Raw genomic sequence first — 25,459 nt, 5'->3', positions numbered from 1 at the left:
AGTCTCTCCCCTTTGTTTACTGTCAATAAACATTTATTAGGCCCCTACACTGTGCTGTCATCCTCTACACAGTTGCCAAACCAATATTACTAAAACATATGTCTTTCTTTGTCATTCTCCAGCTCAAAAATCTTTAGTGGCTCCCTATTACCTCTAAGATTAAAATGCAAATTAGACAGCCTGACATTTAAAGCCCTTGAAAGTCTGGCTCCCACCTACTTTTCCAGACATTTCATATTACTCTCCTTCATATACTTCTTCCAGTCCAACTGGCCTACTAATTATCCCTCAAACATTCTGTGCCTCTTTATAGGTTTTCCTATATGTAGGGGATAGACTCCTGCCTTATCTCTTAAATCAAGCCCTATCTATTCCCACTCATTATGTAGCCTAGACAGGTCTGGGAGAATGTTGATTCCTCCCTATTGTTAAGACAAGTGATAGGGAAATTGAAGTCTCCTTGACCAGGATCTAGTAACAGGGGTCATGTACTGAAAGAACCTCATTTTAATATGGGCCACTTCCCAGAGTTGCTTGGCATCCTTTGGGAACACCTACTCTTCAAAGGGCATATAAGGCTGTACCCCCCGAAATCCATTTGAGCCAATTCTGAACTGACTCCCTTGGGGGGGCCCAGTTTTGGACTGAACTCCCATGCAATGCAGATCAAGCCAGCTTGAAATTAAACTGTGAAGACATGCAAAAAAAAAAAAATCAAGCCCTAGCTTCTTTCAAGGCTTAGCTCAGGGACCAGATCCTACATGTAGTCCTTCCTTCATGTGGTTAGCTGTTAGTGGTCTCATCTTTCTGAAATTACCTTAGATTTACTTATCTGTGTACATATTGGATCCCCCTTCTCCCTCCCCAGTAGAATGTAAACTCCCTGGTTACAGGGACTGTTTATTTTTCTTTACACCCTCCCCCACCCCGTTCAAAAGAGAAAAGCCCCTGTCAGAAGAATGAGTTTCCCAGATCCCCAACCCTAATAGGGACTAGGGAGTAGAAAGGAGAATGTATGTGTTTGGGGAGGGGAGAAATGAGGGCAAGGGCAAGGGTGGGGGAGGTCTTGTGCTAACAAGTGTCAAAAGCTTCCACCTCCTGCACATCCTGTCAGCTATGGGCAGTCAGGCAGGGACTGACTGGGCACCTGTCATCTCTGGTCTGTTAGATCTCCCATGGCGTAGGGTGTCCCCATGATATTCCAAACATTATAAAATCTGGCCAAACACCCAGTTTTGCTTCCTAGAACCCCTCATAGCCAGATCTGAGCTCTCTTCCTCCCAACAATATTTTACAACTACTAGGGTGGGGGGGAGATAAGAAAGCAAAGCATAGAGTTTCATTGGTTTGTGAGGGATGGCAGTGGTCAAGAATTTGGATGTAAGGCAGACAGCTCCTCAGAGAGAGGAGACAACATCCAAGTGGGATTCCAGGAGGAAAAAATAGAATGCCATTTCAGAGACTGTAAAAGCTGTGTCTGGTTCCCTCTCGGTGTGGCAGTCACCCTGCCCCACTTACTGTTCCCCCCCCCCCATTGTTTTTCCTCTCTCTGGAGAAGAGTAGGGAGCTGAGGCAAAGGAAGCCCACTCAGGCCTCAGCAGCTTCTGTGCCTCTTGAATGAGATAAACCTTGGGGAAATGAGTTGCACAACAGTATGCAAATGAGGTGACTTTCTCTTTGAGTCAACAGCTCTGGCACTTTTTATTCATAGCTCCCACCCCGCCCCCTGCCAACTATGGTCCCACGCACCCCCTCCCTCTCCCATGCATGTCAGCTCACGAGTATGTCCATGCACGCACCTGCTCCCACATGCATGGTGGTGAAAAAGGACCAGGCTTAGGGAAAGGACAGGGGTTGGTGGGGTATTTTTTTTGTTTGTTTTTTGTTTTAATATATATCTGGGAAAATATTCAACCAAGAGATAGGAGGGAAAGACGTCTAGGAGGAGAGACAGACGCTCAGGAGGAGGGACAGAGAGAAAGGGGAGAGGCTGGGCAGTGGTGTCTTCCAACGGGTGAGTTGAAGCTATGTCCCCACCTACCCTCCCCAAAGTGAGTGAGGAGTTGGGGGCAAAGTTGGCACAGGAGGTGGTGAGACAGGCATGATGGCGCCCATCCCTGAGGCAGGCAGGGCCCAGACCTCATTGGCACAAATGGTTCTCTTCCCCGGAGAGAGCTGGGGGGGTATTACAAACACCAAGTCAAGATGACAACCCTAAGTGGAATGGGAGAGGATGGTGGTCTCAATGAGGCCTGGAGCCTCTCCTCAGAGCAATGGGGACTTGGAGATGGAGTTAATAACACAAGAGGCAGACACAGAGCAGCAGCGAGCAGGGACTCCAGAAGGGAGAAGCTGAGGTCAGTATGGGGCAATGCCCGTAGGGTGAGGGCACCGTCCCAATGCCAGCCAAGGCCCTGGCCTCTTTCCTTGCTAAGCCTGGGCCAGGGAAATAGGACTGGTCTCCAGGGCAAGAATAGGGAAAACAGTTTTTTGGTTTCCAGAAGAGACAGGGAACAGCTTACCATGGGTACCATACCACAGAGGCATGGAGTTAAGGGAGTGGGGAGAGGAAAGAGATTCCTCTTGTTTAGGCTTGGCAAGAGTAAAGTGTACTGGTGACTGGAAGCAAAGGTCATGGGAGAGGGGTCAGAGGCTGAAGCATGGGGGTGGACAGATGGGCCCCAAGAAAGGGAGAGGTTCCCATCTTTCTCCTCCCGCAAGTGTTTGAGGCATTAGGCTTAGACAGCCCCTCCCCTCCCCCGGGGATCTGTGATCATGAACTTGATGCTGGTTACTCACTCACACCCAGGACCCTTCCCCACCAATATGAATGGGACAGGGCTACAAGCTCCATCCTTTACCCCGGAACTCCTAACAAAGCTGCCAAGAAACTGGAGAATGAGGAGGGAGCTGGATCTAGGGCTCAAGAGAGGAGATAGGTCTCATAGAAAGAATGTTCTGTGCATTTCTCAATCCAGGAGGAACCCTTCTTCTCCACCCTTCCCAGTTCCTCAAGAGTAGATGGGAGGGGGGAAATGCCAACCCTATTAAGACTTTCGCTTATGACCTGGGGCTAAAAGGGTTAATGAACTTTGGGGAGAAAACACCCTAAAGTAAAGAAGGTAAACAGCCTAGAGAAGGGCACTTACCTCATTCCCTCAGGTGACCCACCTCCTCCCCCGCAAAGCAGGATAATACTCTGCACTCGGGTGCTGAACCCCTCCCCGCTCCCCCCACTTCCCAGGAGGTGAGATGATATCCCACAAGAGTGAGCAAAGGCATCGCAGAAGGGCAGGACTCTCCCCCTAGAAGTGAGACACCCACCCCAAGAAGGGTCATTTCCCCTCTCAGGAAGTGAGATCACACTCCACAGAGTAGTTGGACAATACTCTATACCTATACTCTTCTAAAAAAGAGTGAAGTAAAGGCATCCCAGAAGGGTGAGATGTCCCCCAGAGGTGAGGTAACCTCCTCTGGGGTGAGGATAATCCCAGCCCGCCCCTCCAGGTGAGATACCCTCCCCCTAGAGGGAAAGCTATTGCTCCTTAGGTGAGGTGATTACCTATGTGGGGTGACAATGCCCCCAGGAGATGAGACACCCCACTCTTCTCCTAGCTCTCCAGGTTGGCCAGTATTTGCCCTCTTTCCTTACCCTGAAACCTATCTCCTCCCAGCCCCTGCCCTCCAGCCTCAGCGGTTATAGACACCCCTTCCCCAGCCCTCTAGCTCATTCTTGTTTCTGCCCAGCATAGCCCCACCCCCTTCTGGACAATACTGGGGTTTGGTGGGGCCCCGGGGTGTGGCCCGATTTCGGTTGTCGGGCAGCTCCTCCTCTTCTTCATCTTCCTCCTCCCAGGAACCGTGTCGGGCAGGTGGAGAGCTGCCCCCAGCAGGGTCTCCAGGCCCTGGGCCCTCAGAGGGATCAGTCTCCATGTCAACACAAGAGTCCCCCAGCTCAATGTAGGCAGAGTTACGGTTGCCTGAGGCGTCAGCATCAAAAGTGTCCTGGCGGGACAGTGCCCGAAGAGTGCCTGCCCGGCCTGGAGGGTGACTGCCGGTGTGGAGGCCCTGGGACTGGCCCAGCTCACCCTGGTACTCATGTAAGCTGGCTCGCTCTCCCACTGCCCGCTCAGACGGCTGATCCCCAGGCACACGGTAGGCTCCCTGGTTAGCAGTAAGGCGGCACACACCATGCAGAACAGGCAAGAGGTGAGAAAAACACAAAAGCAAGGAAAAGTTAGTGGCCACACCAAAGCACCCAGATTGGCAGAGGGGCACCCCACCAACTCTCCCACCAGCAGGGATGGAGCGGTGACTGGGCTGAAGGAGGCAGGTCTTCCTTATGGGACTCTCCAGGAAAGGTTGGGCACATCTGCTTGGCACTGGACTGTTGGTTAGCAGTGGGTTCAGTTAAAGAGGACATTCTATATTCCTTAAGGATAGGATGTCGTAGTGAAGACCGGCTAGGCAAAACCCCAAGATTCTAAACCTTGGGAAGAGTGTCTAGAGGCTGTTCCTAGGGATTTGCCCCTTTTGCCAGATGGGAAGGGGGGATGCCCAACCTGGATTTCTATCATTGATGAGGTGTTTATAATTATTCATCAATGTCACAAATAAACTAAGTGAATTCATGGGCATGAATAAATAGCCAGTGAGCTAGTGAAATCAAGCTTGGTTACCATGAAAAATCGTTAATGCTCTCTTAGCTCTACCCAGCATTAATGTCCCATTCGTGTTAATAATCATTAAAAAAGATCTCATTAGAATCACCACTCATTAACCCTTAGTTGGGGTTAATAATTGCTCCAGTTAGGGTGACTAATTGCCCCATCTTTACAACTACAATCTAATGAGCTACTTAGGAATGCTTGTTTCTCCTTAAGGGACCAAAGAATGATCTGGGCTCTTTTACTCCACACCCCTAGGGCTACAAGTCCACTTCTACCGGGCCCCACATCACATTCCCAACAACATCCCCCCCATCACAGAGCCCCCATGCAATTCATATCCATTCACATGCTAGGATTAAGGGTCACAAGTTCATAAGAAAGCCAAGGATCTCAAAACATGAGGTTGGGAAGGTTCTGATGCTTTTTCTCAATTGGAAAGGAATGAAGATCAGGTGCTCGGGCACCCAGTATTCTGTTGACATAGAGGTGCTGTGCTGTGGCTGAGAAGGGATATGGCCCTAACAAGGGGATCCCATAAATTAGGGATAGCTTTCATGTTCTGAGGAACTGAAGGTGAATTCTCAGGAAAGCTAGAGGTAAGGGATACAATCCAGGGGAGAAAGGGATGGCATAGTGTCAGTTCATGGAATTCATCAATTCAGGGATCCCAGGGTCCCTCTCTTGCAAAGGTTCTTAATTTTTTTCTGTCATGGATCCCCTTGGGCTATTTGTTGAAGTCTATGGACCCCTGACATTTTTTTAAAAATTGATGGACCAAAAAGAAAAAAAATGGGGCAGCTAGGTGGTGCAGTGGATAGAGCTCTGGTCTTGGAGTCAGGAGGACCTGAGTTCAAATGCAGCCTCAGACACTTGACTGTGTGACCTTGGGCAAGTCACTTAACCCCAATTGCTTCACCAAAAAGCAAAAAAAAAAAAATTGATGGAATTACTCAATTTCATTTAGAGCTTAGTGGAAATAAAAATACATTTTCTCCCCACTTCCAAGTCCAGAGACATCTTGAAATCTATCCATGGACCCCCAAGTTAGGAATTCCTGTTCCATTGTATCTCTGAGGATCCTACTGTATGGTCTCTCTGGGTCCTGGGGACCCCCTGTGGAAGATTCTATTTCTATTTAATGTCTCTCAGAAGTGTTTTTCCAATGAGATTCCTGCCTGAAGACTTCCTTTACTAGGTAATGGTGCCAGAGGGTAGAATTGGGCAACCAAATCAAGTCACATTCCCTCTCTGGGACTCAATGCCCTCCTCCATAGTGCGTGAGGCCCAGTGATATAGTGGAAAAACAATGGGTTTGAAGTCAGAGAGAGCCTGGATTTGAATCTCATTTCCTCGGGTAAGATGCAACATCACTGGAACTTGGGTTCCTCATTGGTAAAATGAGACAGCTGGATTAAATGATCTCTAAAGTCCTTTCCAACATGAAACCCTATGATTCGATGAACTCTATGGTCCTTTTCTGACTTTGGATGGTTCCATGTTCCAAAGTGGCCTAGGGGTAGATACCAAGGTCAGGAATATAACCCAGGAATTAGCTTACTTGGTGGGCCATAACTAAACAAAGATCACAAAGACAACAGCATCTGCTTACCACTTTTTTACAAAATAAAATTCTCCCTACCCCCATGTCCACTGCTCTCAGATCCCACATTGCTGCTGGAATGGGTGGGTAGCTGGTAGATGCCCACTAGAGAGCATGCTCTTGCAGTGGGGAAGCACCAGTGCTTGGTTGGGAGGCCTCCTGCCCACCCCAAAAGCTGAGATTGCGCTTGAGGGAGGTGAGCACCTGTACCTGGAGGTTGGAAACTGGGGCAGGGCTGGCAGCCAGGGCTGCAGTGGCCATGGTACGGTTGAGCAGCGGGTTGGGCGGTGTGCTACTAGGTGGGTGGGTAGCTTTCCAATAGGCCTCCAGGTACTCTGCTAGATGCTCACAGGCATCTTCCAATTGGTTCTCATCCAGGATGATGTCAAACATTTCCTATAGATGAGAGAAGGAGTTGGTTAGTATTAGCTGGGAGTGGAGCCTAGGAAGAAAGAGCTTAGAAATAGGGCTAATCCAAACCCATCACTTTACAGGTAAGGAAACTGAGGCTCCAACAGATCAAATGACTTCCCTAAGGTCACACAGATAGTAAATAACATAGCTTGGATTGGAGCCTAAGCCCTGCTCCAAAGTTACTGATCTTTTTACCACACCATGTTGGTGTGACCAAAGGATCGGGCATGGTGGGGAAAGGTTGGGGGTGGGGAGTGGGAATAGGGTAAGGGAAAAGGACAAAGAAGACGGTCCATGGTGAGCCCAGAGGGAGAAACCCAAGTGAGCACCTACTGACTATTCTGACTAGAAGAAGCATCCTGTGCCTATCAAGTCAAGTTATTAAGCTCCTACTATGTGCCAAGGCCTGAGACAATCTCTGGGGATATAATGAAAGGCAAAAACAGTCCCTGCTTTTGAGGAGCTCACAAAACATGCAAACAACTACTAGATACAAGATAAATTGGAGATAATCTCAGAGGGAAGGCATAGGTCTTAAAGAGAACCAGGAAAGGCTTCTTGCAGAAGGTAGACCCATAGTCAGTCTAATTGGTAGCCATCCCCAAAGGATATCAAAATACTTTGCATATCTGGGCTACTGTGACTTCCCAGAAAGACTAATCCTTCCATCCAAACCTCTGCCTCCTATCTACTTCCTCCATTGGGTGGGGGGGGAGGGGGAGAGGAGAGAAGTAATACTCACAGGTGGGCACTGTGCCAATTTTTCTGATGCTGCTATCTGAACATTGAGGTGTTTGGATTGAGACTTTCCTCGGGACTTAATGAGGCGCTGAAGTACCTATATTTGGGGATGGGAGGAAAGTAAGGAAAGAGAAACAGGAGGTGAGGCAGGCCATAGGGGAGGAAGTTCCTAGGGGTTAGGTACCCTGATTGGAAGGAATGCCAGGTACTTGAGAGAGAGGCCAGAATTAGGACGAGAGAAGAAGGGTGGGGGAAGGGAATAAGCATTTATATCACACCTACTATGTGCCAGGAACCATGCTAAGTTCTTACAAATAGTTCTTATCAAATATAAAAATGATGCTCATTAAATCTTATGATTGAGAGGGAAAGAAAGAGATTTTTTTTTTTCAATACCCACTTCCACTCCTAGCCTCTAGCCACAGCTGGATAAGACTCTTAAGAAGTCACGATCTTTCGGCCAATTGATCTAGAGTCTCACACCAATCCTCATCTGGAAGCTATTGCTTGGGATTAACAAATTCCTCTTACTGTGGCTGTAACCCCCTTCCCTGCGGTATTCTCCAATGCAATGAGAAACAGCAAAGTCCTCATCTTCTTGTGATGATGACAAACCTTCAAGGACTTTCAGGATGTAATTAAGCTGCCTTCTCACTTTATCTTTTTCAGGCTGACGCACCCACCACCTCTAACATTGATTTAGGTTTCACTTTCCACTTCTCCACCTTCTCCCTAGGTCAGCCATTTTGAACTATATTCCATAATTATGAATCATCTACTGTGTGCAAAACACTCTGCTAGGCTCTGGAGGAGACACAACTATCTGAGAAAAAAAAACCAACAATATTCCTGTCCTCATGGAGCTTACAGTTTAATTGGTGACTATGACACATACATCTACCACTGTATTGAAACCCCTTTAAGAAGTAGAGATGAAAATAAGGAGGTAAGGGCAATGTTTGAAGTGCACTCTCATATGAACTGATTCAAAAAATGAAAAATACATAATATACACTCAATTTGGTACAGAAATCTATTTTACCCAACAAGGAAACAGGATGAGTAGTAGAAAGGGGTAAGGGTTATAAGAAGGAAGATTGATAGAGGATCTCTACCTTCCATTTGGACAGAAAGGAATATTACTATTTTGCAGGATATCTTGTTTTGTTTTCTTTTTTATTAATTTATTTTGATTTATCAACAACCACTTCCATAAACTTTTGAGTTTTAAATTTTTCTCCTCCTCCCTCCCAACCTCCTTCCCCAAGACAGCAAACAATCTGATATAGGCTATGCATATACATTCCTGCTAAACATAGCAGGATATCTTGTTTTAAGATAACCATTTGCTAGAAACTTTTCTGTGTTTCTTGATGATTTACAACTTGATCTAATTCTGTTATCTTTGAAATGTAAATCTTACAAGCATAGCTTTGAAATGTAAATCTTTGCCTTTCCTTTTTGGACTGATTGTATCTTCCTTTTTCTTTGATATAACTAGAAACTATAAACCTTGGGAAAATTTTTATTTTGTTCTCATTGGCCATTTTTAGAAACCCTGAGTCTATGCTCTGAGAATATATAATAAAGATATAAAAAAATTCCTCTAAGACAAACATCTATGAGGAACAGGCCAAGGAGTCGATGGGGGAACTAAACCAGCATTACTTGTCCTTTCCCTTTTTACTGAAAGCCAGACAAGAGATAACAGATTGAGGGTGGGATGGAAGGCAGTTAACAAGGACTTCTCTGGTGCTAGTTGAGTGGAAGACACTGGGATGGAGAAGGGAGGGAAGGCCAAGATGTCTCTGTCCCTAGAATCTCTTACCTGCCTGAGCTATGGGTAGGGACTTCCTGCCTGGCAGGGCAGGTCTAGGAATTTCCTAGGATGACCAATGGAGAGTGGAGCTGGGATGAGGGGGAACACACCTTAGGGGAGGTAATCTTGATGTAAACGATAATAGGGGCCAACGATGTCTTGGCCAGCTGGGCAGGGTGATTGATGGTATCAGCATCCAGGGCAACCAGCTGTAGGGTCCGGGCCAGCTCAAAGATCCGTTCAATCTCACTCTGTACCTCAGCTAAGAGATCAGGGAGACCGTAAAAGGAAGGTTAAAGGGAATGTACAGGGACTGAGTGAGGAGACATGAACACTGGGGAAGGAGACATAGGCTTTGATAGGGAACAGACCACCTTTTGTAGCTATTTAAAGTTTACAAAACTCTTTTCCCAAAACAACCTTGTGACTGATAATGCCATTATTATTATCCCCATTTTATAGATGAAGAAACTAAATCTCAAAGAAACTAAGTGACTTGCCCATAGTATATGAGCTTTGACATGAATCCTTAAATTCAGTTTTGACTCCAAGCACAGGACTCTTTGATCAAAGAAGACATATAAACCATGAAGGAAGGCCATAGAATGTGAGGGTGTGGATGTGAAGAATGAGCGTAGGGAGAGAGAAAGAAAGAGAGAGAGAGATTGAGAGAGAGAGAGAGATTAAGAGAGGGAGAGAGATTAAGAGAGAGAGAGAGAGAGAGAGAGATATTGAGAGACAGATTGAGAGAGCGAGCGCTTGGGGAAGGGAACCAGGGACTGTGGTAGGGGGAGGAGCAGAAAGATTGAGGATCAGATGGGAGTGTCCAGACACTGGACGGAAAAGGCAGCTCTGATGTAGAGATGAGCTATTGACCTACCTCAGACAAGGTGGGTTGGGTAGCAAAGCTGGCATCTAGTGTCTTAGAAGCAGGCATAAAGCCAGTACACTGGAGGGATAGTGGGGGAAACAGGATCCACCTCCAACTCTGACTGCAAGCCCTGTTCCACTGCTGTTCCCACTGAATCCTTCTGGACCCTGCTGTCTACGTCAGGCAGATGACCCCCCTCTCCTTACCTAGACTGGAGCGAGTGTTGGAGCGTTCAACAATGATGTGTTTGCTAGGGTTGTTGAGGACAGAACGTTTGGCAAGAGAGATGTCAGCTGTTACTCGAGTGATGGAGATCCTGGGGGCAGGGAAAGAGGAAGTGGTCAGTAGTTTGCCCTCCTTTCTGCTCCTTCCTCCCCTCTCCCAAACTCTAGGTCCTTCCACGAAACTTCTCTTCCCCTGGTTAACCTTCCACTCCTGGACCGGGTTACTCAGCAGTCTTAACCCTCCCCAGAGTCAGTCAAAGACCAGGTGGTGTTTGAGGATAGGGCAAGAACACGCAGGAGCTCACCTGCCATCAAATCGATGCTTCAAGAAATCAAATAAAGCCTTCTGCATCATATCTGTGACCTGGGGAAGGGAAGGAAATAGGAACAAGGGCAACTAAAGGGAGAGAGAGGATTTTAGCTGCTGCCCTGGCTCTCTCCTGCCTGACTCCTGACAGTTCTTAAAAAGGTTAGATGCCCATTTGAAAAAGTGCTCCAAATCACTAATAGTTAGAAAAATTAAAACCAAACCAACTCACAGGTTCCACATCAGATTGACAGATGATAGAAATGTAAAATTACAAAGTGGGAGGAGGGGCTGCAGGGAAAATAGACATATTAAGCATACTCTTGGTGGAGCTGTGAATTGGTCCAATTATTCTGGAAAGCAATATGGAACAATGTCCTCAAACTCACTAAACTGTGCATACACTTTGACCTAGCCATACTATTAACCAGGCATATAGCCTAAAGGGATCAAAGGAAAAAGAAAGGGGCTCATATATACACAAATATTTATAGCAGCTATTTTTATAAGGGCAAAGAACCAGAAACTAAGGGAATACCCATCAATTGGGGAGTGGTTCAACAAATTATGGCATAGGGACATAATAGAATACTATTTTATTCTACTTCTACATGGTAATAATACATAGTAAGTACAGAATACTATTGTATTCATAATATATGATGAAAAGGATGGTTTCAGAGAAGCTTTCTTCGTGTTCAGTTGTTTCAGACTCCTCGTGACCCCATTTGGGGTTTTCTTGTCAAAGATACTGGAATGGTTTGCCATTTCTTTCTCTAGCTCATTTTGCAGATGAGGAAACTGAGGCAAACAGGGTTAAGTGACTTGCCCAGGGTCACACAGCTAGTAAGTATCTGAGGTTGGATTTGAACTCAGAAAGATGAGTCTTCCTGACTTCAGGCCTGGTTCTCTATCCACTGTGCCACTGCCCTCAGAGAAGCCTGGGAAGACTTATATAAATTAATTTAAAGTGAACGGGCCAGAAGAACAATTTGCACAGTAACAACACTGTTAAGACAAACAACTTTAAATACTTAAGAGCTCTGATCAATGCAAAGACCAGTCACAACTCTAGAGGATTGAAAATGAAGCATGCTACCCCTACCCATCTCTGAAGGAGAGATGATAGACTCAAGGGACAGAACCAGACATGTATTTTTGGACACAACCAATGCAGAAATTTGTTTTGCTTAACTATGCATATTTGTTAAAAAGGTTTAGCTTTTCTTTTTTCAATTAGGGAGATAGAAAGGAGAAAAATAAATGCTTGTTAATTGAATAAAAAAGAAATAAAAGACTGGAACTCCCTGAATCAAAGTAGTTAGTGTCAGGTGATAAGGGGTTCCTCTGTCCAGTCTTTCCTGAGGTCCTATCTATGAGATCCCATAGGGAAGTCTGTCTCTCTATAGGGCTCCAACTTCCAGTGTCCTGGTCTGAAGTTCAGGACAGAGGGAACACTCACCTCATAACCCTTGAGTGATGGTCCCACCAGGATAATGGGCCTCATGGAAGGTACCACATCATAAGGGGGCACATGTTCCGCCTAAGGAAAAGGAAAAGGCCCTATGGTGGGGGGCAGCATTAGCCTCTTCTCCACCATCCTTGGGGCCCCCCTCAGTGATCCTTCCCTTTCCCACTCCCATTCCTTGGTCTCAGGGCCCATATGTGAAGAATGGAAGAGAAGGGAGGCAGTAGTGCCCATCCACTGGAATGGGTTAGGATGGAGCAGGTGGTTATTAGGAGCCCCACCCTCCTTGCTTTGTCCCAGTGGGGGTGGGAGGAGGCACAGAAAGTCATCTTACTTACCGATTTCTGCTTCTGTTTGGCTGGGTCCAGTGATTGCCAGCATGGGGTGGGGAAAGGGAGGGGGAAAGAGGGGGTACCCAGGCACAGGGGGCAAAGGACAAGGAACCAGGGGAAACAGGAGGGTTGTAGAGAGCAGGGTGGATGAGAAGAAATAACAAGGCATGCGTGTTAGTGACAAGCAGCTGAGGGAGAGGGGCAGGGACCCCACATGAAGGCAAGGCCCTGCCTGCCACTGGCCCCCGACTGAGACCCAGGGAATGGTGGAAGGATTCAATGTCCCCTACCACCAACTCCACACCTTTTTCCCCAACCTGGGGCTCTGAGATGAAGATGAGGAGGAAGGAAATGTTCTTATTCTTTTGGGGTTCTATTGGTTAGTGACCAAGAAAGGTCAACTAATGTTCTCTGAAATGGGTCCCTCGGAAAATCTGAAATGTTTATCTTCTACGCAGGAGGGTAGGAATGGGATTGAAAGTCCCATTGCCACACAAAGGTTGTGGGAGAGGGGAGAGAACTATGGCCTGTCATCATGGTCCCATCCTTTTAAAGGTTTAAAAGTGTTTCAAAGCATTCCATGCATAGAAATAGGGGACCATGTGATTATTGAAATAACTCCTTCTTGGACACGGCAGGTGTAGATGAGGATCTGAATTTGCTACACCCCCCCTTTAGAGACACCCTTCTCACACACCCCTTACTCCTTACCTCATACTCTCAAAGGATCAGGTTGGCATAGTGTCTGGGCAGGGGCCCATAGGAGTCAAATATGTCTCTTCCTTCCCTCCCCCCCGCAACCCCAGACCTATATTTCCTACTCCCTCCCAGTCTCTGCTACTCTCCACTAAAGGACACAGGGATGAATACAGAGAATGAATAGAATGACTACCTTCTTAAAGAAGGGGATTCGCTTGCCATGGGGAGACGGGGTGGTGATACTGCTAACACTAGGCTTAGGGGAGCCGGTCTGGTCGCAGAACTCAACTTCTTCCTCCTCTAATTCTAGGGGATCTAACTCGAAAGCTAAGTTAGTCATATCATTACCTGGGTCGGAGAAGGAGAAAGTGAGAAGGGGAGACAGAGACAGATAGACAGAAGGAGAATGCAGGAGAAAGAAACACCCGCCACACACACACACCCACACACGCATACACACACACACACACAGATAGACACAGAAGGTCATGGGTAGAACAGAATAGAAAACAGGGGTGGGGAAAGGGAAAAAAAAAGAGAAAGAAGAGGTGAATGAAAGGTGCTAAAGAGAATGAACATGGGATTGGGTGAGGGTGAGAGAAATGGTGCCACCAAAGAAATGGGAGGAGAGACATGAAGGGGGAGGGGTGGGTGGCAGGCATGGGGGTGGTGCTAACGTGCCCAGCCTGCTGACTCTCTTACCCTTTAATGGAAAGGGGAGAACCTTAAGTGGATGATGTGAACGTTAGGGGCGGGGCCAAGGAGTAGAGGGTACCGGTTGGCCTTTCCATTGTCTAGGTGCCAAAGGTTGGAGTGGTATGAGGAAAGGGAACTATTGTTATGGAGCTCCAGACTAAGATTCATCTCTCCAGGAAAGCTCCCTCCCTGTCACTCCCTGGTCCCCTGAGGAAGGGGAAGGCGCTCTTACCGCTGGCTGGCGGAGTGGGTCTTCGGGTGCCAGTCACGACATCTCCCAGACTGGAGCTGGAGTTGTCTCCCGATTTGCTGCAAGGGAAGAAAGATGAAGGGAATGAACTCATGAGCAAAGAATTCAGGGAACCATCTGTTAATAATAAATAATACAGGGATAGGGAATGGAATTGTGATTTCACTCATACAGGAAACTCTAATGGTACACATTGACAACTATGGTCTTAGAGCTGCCCCAAACACTGAGAGGTTAAATAATTTGAGCCCAGAGTCGCACAAACAGCATGTGGCAGCGGAGGGATCTGAAACCCAGGTCTTCCTGACTTGAAGGTCGGCTCTCTATGTGCTACACCATGATTCATCTTTTAAATGACAAGAATAGGACATTGAATAGAAAGAAATAACAGCAGGCTATCAACTTGTCCCAGGATTGTTTCTATCTGAACCCATCCAAAAGATTAGACAGCATAATAATGATAATAGATAAGATTCTAGGATGAGAAGAATGGGAATAATAATTACTATTTTGACAAGAATGAGAAGAATAGTTGACTTTTGGGAAGTCTGGACTTGTAATTTCATTGATGCAGTATGGTCTATGAACTCCTAGGGGTCCCTGAGACCCTTTCACAGGGTCTGCCAGGTCAAAATTATTTTGGTCAAAACTATAATAATACTTAGATCTTATGTGCCTATTAAAATAGTATTCCCTTTTCTAACTATATATTAATGTAAGCCTGGATTTTCTTCCTATACTTCAGCAAAAACAATATATCTCAACAGATTGAATGCAGAAATAGATAAGAGAATCCAGCTCTCCTATTTAGACACTAAAGAGACCTGAGAAATATGTGAAACTGTGATTCTTCTCACCAAATTTTTTTTGTTTTGTAAAAGATAGTTATTTTTCATAAAAATGTTTATTTATGTTAATGTATATACTATTATTTTCAATGAATGAATAAATGCATATTTTTAATGTGTCACTTTTAATTTCTAACATGATATATATTGGTAATAAAACCCATATAAACAGAAGCTCTTTGGAGTCCTCAATAACTTTTAAGAGTGTAAAGGGGTCTTGAGACCAAAAAATTTGATTGCCACTGGTGTAGAAAACTCAGTTTGAAAACTACCTCCACTGACAGGATCAGAAATTTGTCTGTAGCTTATACAGACTTGGAGAATTGCCTGGGGCACTGAGAGGTGAAGTGATTTGTGCGCAGTCACACGGCTTGAATGTATCAGAGGTTTCTGACTCTCAGGGCCAGTCTTCTAACCAGTAAGTCACTTTGTCCCTCAATAGCTGATGTATGGCACTTTAAAGGTTACAAACTGATTTATAGACATAATCTCATTTGACCCTTATGGTATGGTAAACCATTTTACAGATGAGGAAACTGAGACTTGGGAAACAGGATTTGATTTGTCCATGGACACCCAGCTACCAAGTATCAAAGGGGAACTTAGACCACCGTTTGGCACTCTAGCCCCATGACACCATGCTACTCTCTCCTTGTGTACCCTCTGCTTCCTGGACCCCAAGAACCATCGTGTGCCATGTAAACCCTGCTCCACATTTTGGACCTATTTGTCCAGTGTTTCGTTTCAGACTCTTCATGCAGTCCCCTAAACCTAATGCCCAGAGTACTGGGATAAAGCTTAGAATGAGCAATCATTGGGATATTATACTTACACAGGGACGCACAACCACAGACATACACACTCACTCTGGCCCCCCCCCCGGAAAGGTACCTGGAGCTGAGACGATTCTGACGCAGTTTCTGCTCCTGTACCATCCGTAGGCTGTCCAGTTTGACAGGGCTGGGGATGAAGCCTACCTCACAGCCCTCCTTCACCAGTCGTCCTATCCACCAGTCATTATTATACTTCTTCACATGCAAGGGAAAAGAGGTGGGGGAGGCTGAGGCAGATATTGGGAGGAGAGATTGACCTACAGTAGGATGACACAACAGCCTTCCCCCAAGATAGGGAGAATCCCTGCCTGTCACTCCTCCTTTCCTCTAGCTCATAAGAAATCCCTTCAACTCCCAGAACACTTCTAGCTTTAGTAACTCTGACCCATCTTAGCCTCCAAGGAGTTGCCCCTTAAAATGCATCTTCTAGTTCGCCTCCAATTTTGAAGACCTGCCAAGAACCAATCCCTTCCCTAAGTTCTACTTGACTGTCAATCTGAGCATCTGTGGATTTGCTGCTCAGGGCTCCTGTTTCTCTCTTTGCACTAATTCCCTTCTTCCCCCTTCCCCTGACCCTCTCACACCCCCACTTTACACTCGAATGTTTGTCACTCTGGAGAGCTCTACCCTCCCTACGTGACTACCCAGCCTTGCGGTCATTTTGCCCCACCTCATCTGTATGTGTGCCCCACTTTCTCTAGCCCCTACCTCCTTGATGTGCAGGAAGTCCTTGGGTTCAAAGGTGATAGCCATGCCCTGGACAGGCGCCTCATCCCCTCGTGATGGGTTGTAGCCCACATTTGTCCTCACTGCAAATGCCACTGGCTTGGTCTGGGCAAGAGTGAGGGAAGTATATAAAGCAAAGAGTGAACCTCCTCTTTCCCTGTCCAGAGAGCACCATTGTGCAACCACCTTTTGGAGGAAAGGTTTTAGATGGAAATTGAGGGTTGGTCAAGGAGAAAGTTAAACCTTTGGTGGGGATGGGAGCATAACAACCAAGCCAAAATATCTCTCACCCCTGAGCCTACCTTAGCTTTCTCAAGTTGTGCCAATGCCTGGCGCTCTGCCTCCTTCCTCAGGGCTTCCCTGTCCTCCTCTAGGGATACATCTGAGTCTGAGGGCCGACTGGTATAGGACTCTGCTGAGCCCTGGAAGTGAAAGAGAAGGACATCAGGGTAGTCTTTCCTCCTCCCTCAATTCCACAGGCCCCCCTCCCCCTGAGTGTTAAAGCTGCATTGAAAGCAGGTAAGGGGACCATAGAGAACCCAATCTGGAGATTTTCAAGAATAAGTCAGTTCCATGTAACACAACATAGGTTGGGAGGGCACTAGGAGACAAATGGGAGCTGGGCGCATATGGGGAGAGAGTTGAGCTGGGGAGACAGCCTTCTGAGGACTACTGGAACACTGGGATGTGAGTGACAGAGTGAGAGAAGCCAAGAAGACCTTGGACAGGAATAGGAGATACTGGGAAAAAGTGGTCAGGGTTAGGGTTGAATACCCAAGAGGAGAAGGACAGAGGCAGAAGAGCCATCGGACAGGGTTGAGGAGATCCTGGGGAAGAGTGATCAGGGTTAGATTTGACTACACAACAGAAGGCCAGAGGCTGGGGTAACATGAGGGCAGAAAAGAGTCACTAGGGTAGCAACCGTGGAAACACTAGGGAGAAGGAACAAGGATTGAGATAGAGGATGGGGAGAAAGGGTGAGGGGGTCAGGGTCACTGAGGGAAAGAGGTGGCACTCGCCTGGGCAAGATTAAGGTGAGGAACAGCTGTTCTGGGGGCCAACGGAGGGGAAGGGAACTTGATAGGGACACAAGCTCAGGGGAGCAATGCCAACATGCATGTCACTGCAGCCTCCTAGCCCTCCCTCCCTTCTGTGTATCCCCTCCCTCCAGTTGAGTCTGACTAATTCATATCACCCATGGCATACTTGCCAGCCAACTACAGCTTGCCCAGCCCTGGAATTGGGCTCACTGCACTGCTAGAAGTGGGTGCCCTAGCCCAGCATGGGGAACCTGGTTGCAACAGATGCCAAAAAAGCAAAATTGTACTGTTTCCTGTTTATTTGAGGGGCAGAATCAGAACTTTTCCTTGCCCCACCCCCTCCAACCTGCCACCATGACCAGGCCCTTCTGCCCACTGAAGTCATCTTTCTGGTTGGCATTGTTGGGTATCATCCCAGAGACCCAAGTGCCTTCTTTGAAGGCACTCATCTCTTCCATCATAGCCCCCATCCCCTCATTCGGCATTGTTAAGACACAAGGGCTTCCCAGAGAGTGCACATTGAAGAAGCAAGTCTGGAACAGATGTTAGTGGCAGCCTCCCACCTATAGGAGGATTCCTTGCTTTATGGGTCCTAAGATGGAAAAAAAACATTGAACACTTCTAAGGATGCAGGGATGAGGGTACAAGAATGTTCAAACTAAGGTGTACCTGTCCTAGAAGCTGTGCCCAGCTGGGTGGTGGTAATGACTAGAATGCTCAGTACAAATCAGAATATTTTTCTGTATACACCCATGATTATTTGACTTCATATTTATGTGACTGAATGAATGTTTCTATATGTGCATGTATGAGCACAACTGTGTATTATGAAAGAAAATGAGAGATTGAGACAAAGAAAGAGAGAAGGAAGGAAGGAAGGAGGGAGAGAAAGAGAGACAGCAAGAGAGAATGAGAGAGAGAGAATGAGAGAGAAAGAATGTGAGAGAGAGAATGAGAGAGAGAGAAAGAGAATGAGAGAGAAAAAGAGAGAATGAGAGAAAGAGAATGAGAGAGAGAGACAGAGAAAGACAGAGAGAGAGAGAGAGAGAGAGAGAGAGAGAGAGTGCACTGTGTGGATGCTTGCAGCCTGTGTGTGCTTCTGACAGTGTGTGCCTGATTGTGTTACTGCTTGTGGGTGTGTGAGTGAGGGGAGCAGTGAGGGTTGGTTTTGTGCCTGTCTGTGAGGGGGTGTTTGAACAAGGGTGGGGTATATTGCTGTGAAGGTGGTCAGAGCTGGAAGAAACCTTTTCTCAGTCTGTCTCAGAAAGCAGGAAGAGGTTCTACCTGCCCAGGATGGACCTTTGGCTCTTTCTGGGGAGGAATAGGTCTGGGAAGTAGGGGCAGAGGGAGAGAGAGAGTGAGAGTGAGGGGATGAGGAGGAAAGAGCCAAGCTGATCCTAGAGAAGAGGTCCAGGCAGTGAATTAACTTAAGTGATGGATAGAATGGGTCTAGATAGTGAAGGGATTTAAGAGATAAGCATGAAAGGAGAAGTGAAAGGAAGAAAAAGACCCCCCTCTTCTCATATCCAGTCAATATACTACTTAATCAATCAACCCCTCCCACATAGACAGCAAAAGTGGAGGGAACTAGGTGAAGGGGGAAGACTAAGCATAGAAGAGTGAGGAGGGAAAAGGCTAGACAAGAAGACTGGAGAGGGGTAATTCCAGATATCTACCTTCACCCTCCCCCTTCCTGAACACCTCCCCTCAAGATTGGGCCTACTCAGAATGGAAGAAAGAGACACAAAAAGAGAACCAGAGATGAGGAGAGACCAGAGACACAGGAAGATACATTTAGAAACGGACAGACGGGAGGAAAGGAAATGGGAAGGCCAGGGTGAAAGGAGACAGGTCATCCACACCAACCCCTCATCTCCCTCTGAGCCCCTCTGAGGGTCTGCATGCACCCACACCCCAGTGCTCACCACCATGGCCTGTCTGGTCTGGCCGGGTGTCTCCATGTTGGTGCCCTCTCTGCCCATCCCCTAGGGATGGGCAGGAGCTGCCCAAGCTGCCCGCTCCCACCAGGGGGCTCAGGTTACAGGCAGAGTTGCTACATTTGCAAACTGCTGGGGTATATTTAGCCCAGAGACACAGCAGGAACTGGGCACCCTCTCCTACCATGAGTGGGGTCAGGGAATGGGGAGGAGCTGGAGAACTGGGGATATGGTGTGTGGGTATGTGCATAGGGACAATCCTGAGTCCCCTGGTTTAGCAAACTCTGTAAGACCTGAGAGTTTTTTTCTACCAAAAGGTACAACATGGGGTACAGTTTCATCTTATATCCCAGCACTGGCCTAGCTTTGCAGTAGGAAAACTGACCAACAAAAACTTCCCCTTGTTGAAGGGATAGAAGACCCTGAAATGAAGGTTTACCTCCCAACCTATTGTCTGTGGTAGGTTCTGGGTCCATGATAGGACAACCTGTTATAAGGGAGACAGGCAGGAAACAGACAAGAAGACTGCCTTGAACTGCAATGAACCTCACTGGACTCAATCCTCTCCTGGACTCAGGAGGGAGTGACCTCTGGAAGTATATCCCATCCCTTCTCATGTGTTCCTACCGGCCATTCACCCCCTCTCCGTTCGCCAGCAGCGCTCCGCCCTCCACCCCCCACCCCCAGCATCAGGAACTCTGCCATTGGAGCACCATCTATTCTGGGTACCAGGTCCTTGTCAAGATGCATGGTTGCCATGACAACTGCATCGCCTTTCTTACTGCTTCTCACTGGGGCCTGGGTTTGGTTGGTTGGAGTTGGGGGTGGAACAAAGTGGGCTGTGAGGAAGGGGAGCAGAGTGAAAAGAAGACCCATAAACTAGCTTTTCCAATGTTGTTCATCACACCATAGCCAAGATTTCTGGTTTAAAGCCCTCTGCCTCCAATTTCACTGCCTCTCCACTCTCAGCACTGCCTCCTCCCATCCCCAATCTATCTCTCCTCAAAGAAGCTGTGTAGACAAATTTCCTCTAGCTATTTTCAGATCAGAGTTTTCCAGGGTGTCCTCCCCGGTCCCAGGGAGACCTCTCCCCCTATTCCTTCCCTCAGTCTAAAGACTACCAGTGAGGTGGAAAATAGACAGGAGGAAAATAGGCAGAGTTAAAAGCCTGTTCTACCCGAAGGAAGGCAAGGTGTCCCTAAATCTAAGTAACCAAGATGTTCAGGGGTAGGTGCCAATGGAACTGACTACAGGATGGGGGTTATAAATCCGTGCCATAAATGTGACCCAAAGAGTCTAGGCACCATCAATAGTACACCTTGAGCAAAGACAGAAGAAGTGTTGGGATGGAGGGAAGCTGCCAGACTAGCACCAAACGGCATCTCTAGAAGCAGAGGACTAGGGTAGGCAGGCCCACTTCCTGATTCCAAACCAAAGTTCTCCTCTAGGACTCTCAGACCACTGCCCTCCATTCTCATCCCCCAACCTCTGCCACTTACCTGGCGGACAAAGCTGTTAGATGTGGTGTCAGAGGAGGTGCTGCCATCCGAGCGTTTAAACCGTCCCTTCCTTTTGCTGTACTTGCCCTGCTAATGGGGGACAATAAAGGCAAAATCAGAGGAAAGTCTACTCACTATTCCCCAGACCTGACCAAGATTTGTAACTACAAATTCCCTTTCTTCCTATTAGCCTTCTCCTCTACTCCCCACCCCATATCCTCTTTCCCAGGTGGTATGGCCTGAGAGGGTCCCCTTCTTCCTGAAGGCATGGACCAGGCCACAGCCATTTGCTGGGATATGGAGGTGGGGCTGGGGGATGCTAATGAAACATAACACATTCATGCTTGGGAGATCAGGACGAAGGAGCAGAGGAGCCGCCCCAACTCCCCAGAGCTGGAGCCAGTGTCTAGTTAGCTGAAAAAAGCTAATTAAGATGCTGTGCAGACTTCAGCAGCCTTTGGGAAGATGGGAACTCTGGCCTGTGGTTATGGGGGAGTGGAGAGAGATGGAGGAGAGTGATCTCTCCCACAACTCCCCCCGCAGTGGGAATGCTCTGCGTGTGTCCCCCAGAGAAAGGAGAAATTGAAAACCCAGTGTGCAGACTCACCAGCAGGCTCTTGGGAAAATCCTTTTCTGGATTTTCCTGTAACTGTCCAACTCCTCATCAGAACAGTATTCCCTTCTCCCAGTTCTTCCTGGGAGCCAGGAGTTGGGGAGATGAGGCTCAGATAGGAAGACTTTGGGAAACAGGGAATCAGACCTAAAGTAATCCTTAGAGATGCAACTGGGGCCTTGAGGGGGAAGGGGTGTAGGAGGACTAGGGATCTGAATTGGGAAGAAGGTGGCTAGCTTGAGGATATGAGAAGTTCCAACCACTACTGAAAAACAATATCCCCTCCATACCCCACATAAGAAGTGGAGCTAAGGGGCCACTGAGAAAGTAAACAAGCCAACTGGGACTCCACCTCCATTGGTAGCATATTTCCTCTCCCATCCTAATTTGCCAGGCCCTCCATCCACTGGCAATGAAAAGTCCTCAGTATAATTCCCTGCATGCCCAACACATATCCCAAACTCCATAAGGAAAACATTCCTCACCCTACACCTCATCCCACTTCTAATATCATCTTTCCAAAAAATTTTTCATTCCACCTTTCATGTTGCCCAGCATGTCACCATTTCTCATGTCCTGCAAGATGCCCCCTCTCCCTTTGGTCCTCTATCCAGATCTGGACCAGTTGGAAAACAGAAACCCTGTGACATATCCCTTCAACACTACCATGGAGGGGCACAAGATGGCTCGGTTAGGGCTAAGACTCTCCCACAGTCACAAACTTAGTGTGGGAGACAGGACTACTTTGTGTAGTAAGAGGGTTTCTCTCTCCCCCTTCCCAAAATGGGACTAATCTAAAACCCTCCTTCTGACCTACCTTCCATAAAACCACACAAATACCTCCCCTGTTTTGCAGTGGTTAAGGTAGCAATACTCCGGCCCTATGCTCCCCCAAAGAGTAGACAATACTATCCCATCTACAGTGGAACAGGTCATATGGTCATACAAACTTAGCTGGAGTCAGGAAGACCTAGATTTGAATCCCATCTCAGATACTAACTAGATGGATGACCCTTAGCAAGTCACTTAACCTCTCTGGGCCTCAAGTTTCTTCACATGTAAAATAATGAAGCTGGGCTCATTGACCTCTAAGGTCCCTTGAGTTTTAAATCTAGGATTCTATAACAACCTTAACCTTTGGAGGAGGAGAGGACTAAAGTGTCTAAATAGCAAGTCCCAAGGAGGGGTGGGGATATTTTGGGGGAAGGGAGCATCTAGACACTCCCTAAAGAAGTTCTGGGACTCAAAGTACTTTCCTATCTCCATCAACCACCACCACTCCTAAGAGACCACTCTCCAGGGATAAGCCTAGAGAGGGAGGAAAGTAGAAGGAATCTACTCATAGACTTTCAGAGCTGAAAGGAACCTTAAGGAGCATCTAATCCATCTTTCTCATGTTACAGATGTTACAAATGAGGACACTGAGGCCCAGAGAGGAAAATTGACTTGTCCAGGGTCACACAGTGAGTTAATAAGGAGCCCTCACCTCCTCCCTGACTTGTCCCCCACCCCCACCACAGGCAAAGGAAGTAGGGAGTGGCATGGAGGAAAGACAGGGGACAGCTGAGGAGAAGGCCCAAGCCAGCTGCCTCCTGGCTCCAAGGGGCCTAGGGTGGGAGGTGGGGGATATTTTTAGGTCTCACACCCATTGAACCACATTCCCACAAAGAAGGCCAACAGCAAAGGAGAGGTTAATGTTACCTCCCCTCTTCAGTTTTAGAGACCTGGGGAGCTGGGGAAAAGGATGGGAAGAGGCAATTATCACTGGGTTCAGGGCTGAAATAGGGAAATTCCTAGTCCTGGTAGCTGCTCAGCTTGGTACTGCCCCCTTGTGCCCCACTGTCCAGATTAGGGGTCTCCATCACACCAGGGAATGCCTCACTTTTGCGGGGGCAACTTGCCTAGTAATACATAGCAAAACTCAGGAAACTGTACATGCATGTGTGCATGATGGGGGTGTTAGAAATACCCCCTCTCAGGTGGTTTTGTTCCTCCTATCCCCCATAATGGGTTGGCATTTGCCCAACTTTCCAAACTTTGGGGTGCCTTTGATGGCTCTGGGAAATCATAAGTCTGTATTGGGGTAGTCTGTGTCCAGGGGCAGGGTGTTGATTGAAAGTTGTGGGGGGAGGAGAGGGGAGAGAAGCCCTTGTCTAAGATTAGTAATGGGAAGACCAGAGTAATCCCTAGTCAGGAGCTGAAATGGCCTGGTAGTGCTGATTCCTGCCCCACTGCCCAGGTTTGGGGCCTCCATCACCCTTAGTAGCTGTCACTTGGTAGCAACTTATTCACTAGTCTGCCCCTACCCTGCCTTAAACCATCTTAGATAATTGGTGCCCCCGGGCTGTGATGTCCAGTCGACACCATCCTCAGCCCTTAAACCAGCGCCTTAAATCAGAAGCAGTGCTTCTGCTGTCTTCAGAGCATCCTATTCATCTCCCTGCCTGCTTCCCCCAGCTGCTCCCAGAAAGCTACCCCCCCCCACACCAACTGCCTCTCCAGCCTCCCTTCCTATTCCCTCCCCCGCCCCCCCCAAGCCAATCCCTTAGATTTATAAACCAGCCCTTGGGGCCCCTATAGCAAGGACCCCCTCCCCACACACACAGATACACAGACACACAGACACACAGACACACACACAGCCTGTACTGAGAATGGTCAGAGCACCAGGAGGAAAGAAGGTTAACAGCAGGGACCCTTGACACCAACCCCCTTTCTATTTCCCCACCTCTGCATCTATCTGCCTCAGTGCCAATCACCCATCAATCATTAACCCATCGGGGTTAATGGGGGAGGCACCGAACAGCACCCCCACTTTAGCTCCTTTGGGCTTAACTCCTTCTTCCCTGGCATCCTCTCTCGGGTTGGCCAGAGCTCCCGAGGTCTTTCAAAGAAGAGGTCCCTCTGGACCTTTCCTGGATCTGTTTGCCTTCTTCCCCCACCAGCCTCCCCCTTCTCTGCCAGGCAGCCATCCCCCACCCCATATCTCACCTGTAAACTGGGGTCGAAGACCTCCATCGGGATATCCTGGGTGGGTGGATAAGAGGCCCGAGACATACTGGTCTTTTGTACCATGGAGAGGCCCCCCCACCCCGCCCCAGCCCCAGCTTCAGCCTAGCCCAGCCCAGCCCAGCCCAAACCGGCTCACTCACAGCTCATGGGAAAATCCAGTGGAAAGAAGAGACACCCAGCCTCCAGATGCCCCTTTCCCTCCCTCCCTCCCTCCCTTCCAACGCCTCCTACTTCTCCTCCGCCCCGGGAGCCTCAGCATCTCCCCCGCCCCAACCCAGCTTGCTCCTCCTTCCTGGCCCCTCCCCTTGACTCCCCCTCCGTCCCCCCCACCCCCAGCTCCTCTCCTAGACAATGAGCAGGCAGCCTGAGGCAGACACGCCCCTCTTGGCGCTACTGGGGCTGAGCTATAGATGAGGGCCTTTTGCCAATCTTGGCTGGTGAGGGTGGGGAGGGGGCAGGTGGAAAGGACTTGAAGGCTGAATCTAGAGGTAGCCTGTGTGTACGTGTGTGCTCGTGTGTGTGCGCCTCCTTCTCCTTTGGTGTCAGGGTAAGCAGAGGCTCATATCTGAGGATTATTAAGGGGAAATTTCAGATTCACCTTATGCCCTGCAGTTCTCCTACCCGGCTACCTCACTTCTTGGTGCTTTCTTCAGGACCCAGCTCCTCTTTTTAAATCTCCAACTTTCTTATTCAGTCCTTGTATTATAGACCCTTCCTGAGTGTTGGAAGGCAAATCCTAAGTCTCTCAAGAGCACTAGATTTATAATTCAAAGATCTGAGTTCTAATCTTGGTTCTGCTCTTACCTGACAAGTCATTTCCCCTCTTTGGGTCTCAGTTTCCACAAATATAAGATGATGGA

The 25,459-nt window shown here is 47.9% G+C and overlaps 1 protein-coding gene across 5 annotated transcripts; it reads right to left on the bottom strand.

Annotated features, from left to right (window-relative positions):
- Nucleotides 1–1,758: 1,758 nt before the first annotated feature.
- Nucleotides 1,759–24,662, bottom strand: CACNB1 (calcium voltage-gated channel auxiliary subunit beta 1). 5 transcript variants are annotated; one of them, XM_027873320.1, is made up of 14 exons: nt 24,579–24,662; nt 20,975–21,064; nt 16,801–16,920; nt 16,481–16,603; nt 15,831–15,967; nt 14,074–14,150; nt 13,339–13,493; nt 12,109–12,189; nt 10,645–10,703; nt 10,322–10,431; nt 9,355–9,506; nt 7,427–7,522; nt 6,481–6,666; nt 1,759–4,164 (listed from the first exon to the last, which is right to left on the bottom strand). In XM_027873320.1, the coding sequence occupies exons 1-14, from the start codon at nt 24,660–24,662 to the stop codon at nt 3,691–3,693; spliced, it is 1,944 nt and encodes a 647-aa protein (XP_027729121.1). In that variant the 3' UTR covers nt 1,759–3,690. The 5 variants fall into 5 exon arrangements, with proteins under 5 accessions (XP_027729121.1, XP_027729123.1, XP_027729122.1 ...); XM_027873322.1 differs by lacking the exon at nt 13,339–13,493 and adding an exon at nt 12,453–12,472; XM_027873321.1 differs by having other exon boundaries at nt 20,975–21,061.
- Between the last annotated feature and the right edge of the window lie 797 nt (nt 24,663–25,459).

Source organism: Vombatus ursinus, unplaced genomic scaffold, assembly GCF_900497805.2.
Source record: "Vombatus ursinus unplaced genomic scaffold, bare-nosed wombat genome assembly UNPS02014801.1, whole genome shotgun sequence".
In the NCBI taxonomy this organism is placed as follows: Eukaryota; Metazoa; Chordata; class Mammalia; order Diprotodontia; family Vombatidae; genus Vombatus; species Vombatus ursinus.
This window is presented reverse-complemented; position numbering and strand designations above follow the sequence as displayed.

Coding starts and splice junctions, on each gene's coding strand:
- CACNB1 (XM_027873320.1), bottom strand. CDS start 24,662: ATGGTACAAAAGACCAGTATGTCTCGGGCCTCTTATCCACCCACCCAG. Junction 12,190..13,338: donor GAATCCCCTTCTTTAAGAAG/GTAGTCATTCTA, acceptor CCTTTTCCTTAG/GCGGAACATGTGCCCCCTTA. Junction 4,165..6,480: donor CCCCAGTTTCCAACCTCCAG/GTACAGGTGCTC, acceptor ACTGCTAACCAG/GGAGCCTACCGTGTGCCTGG.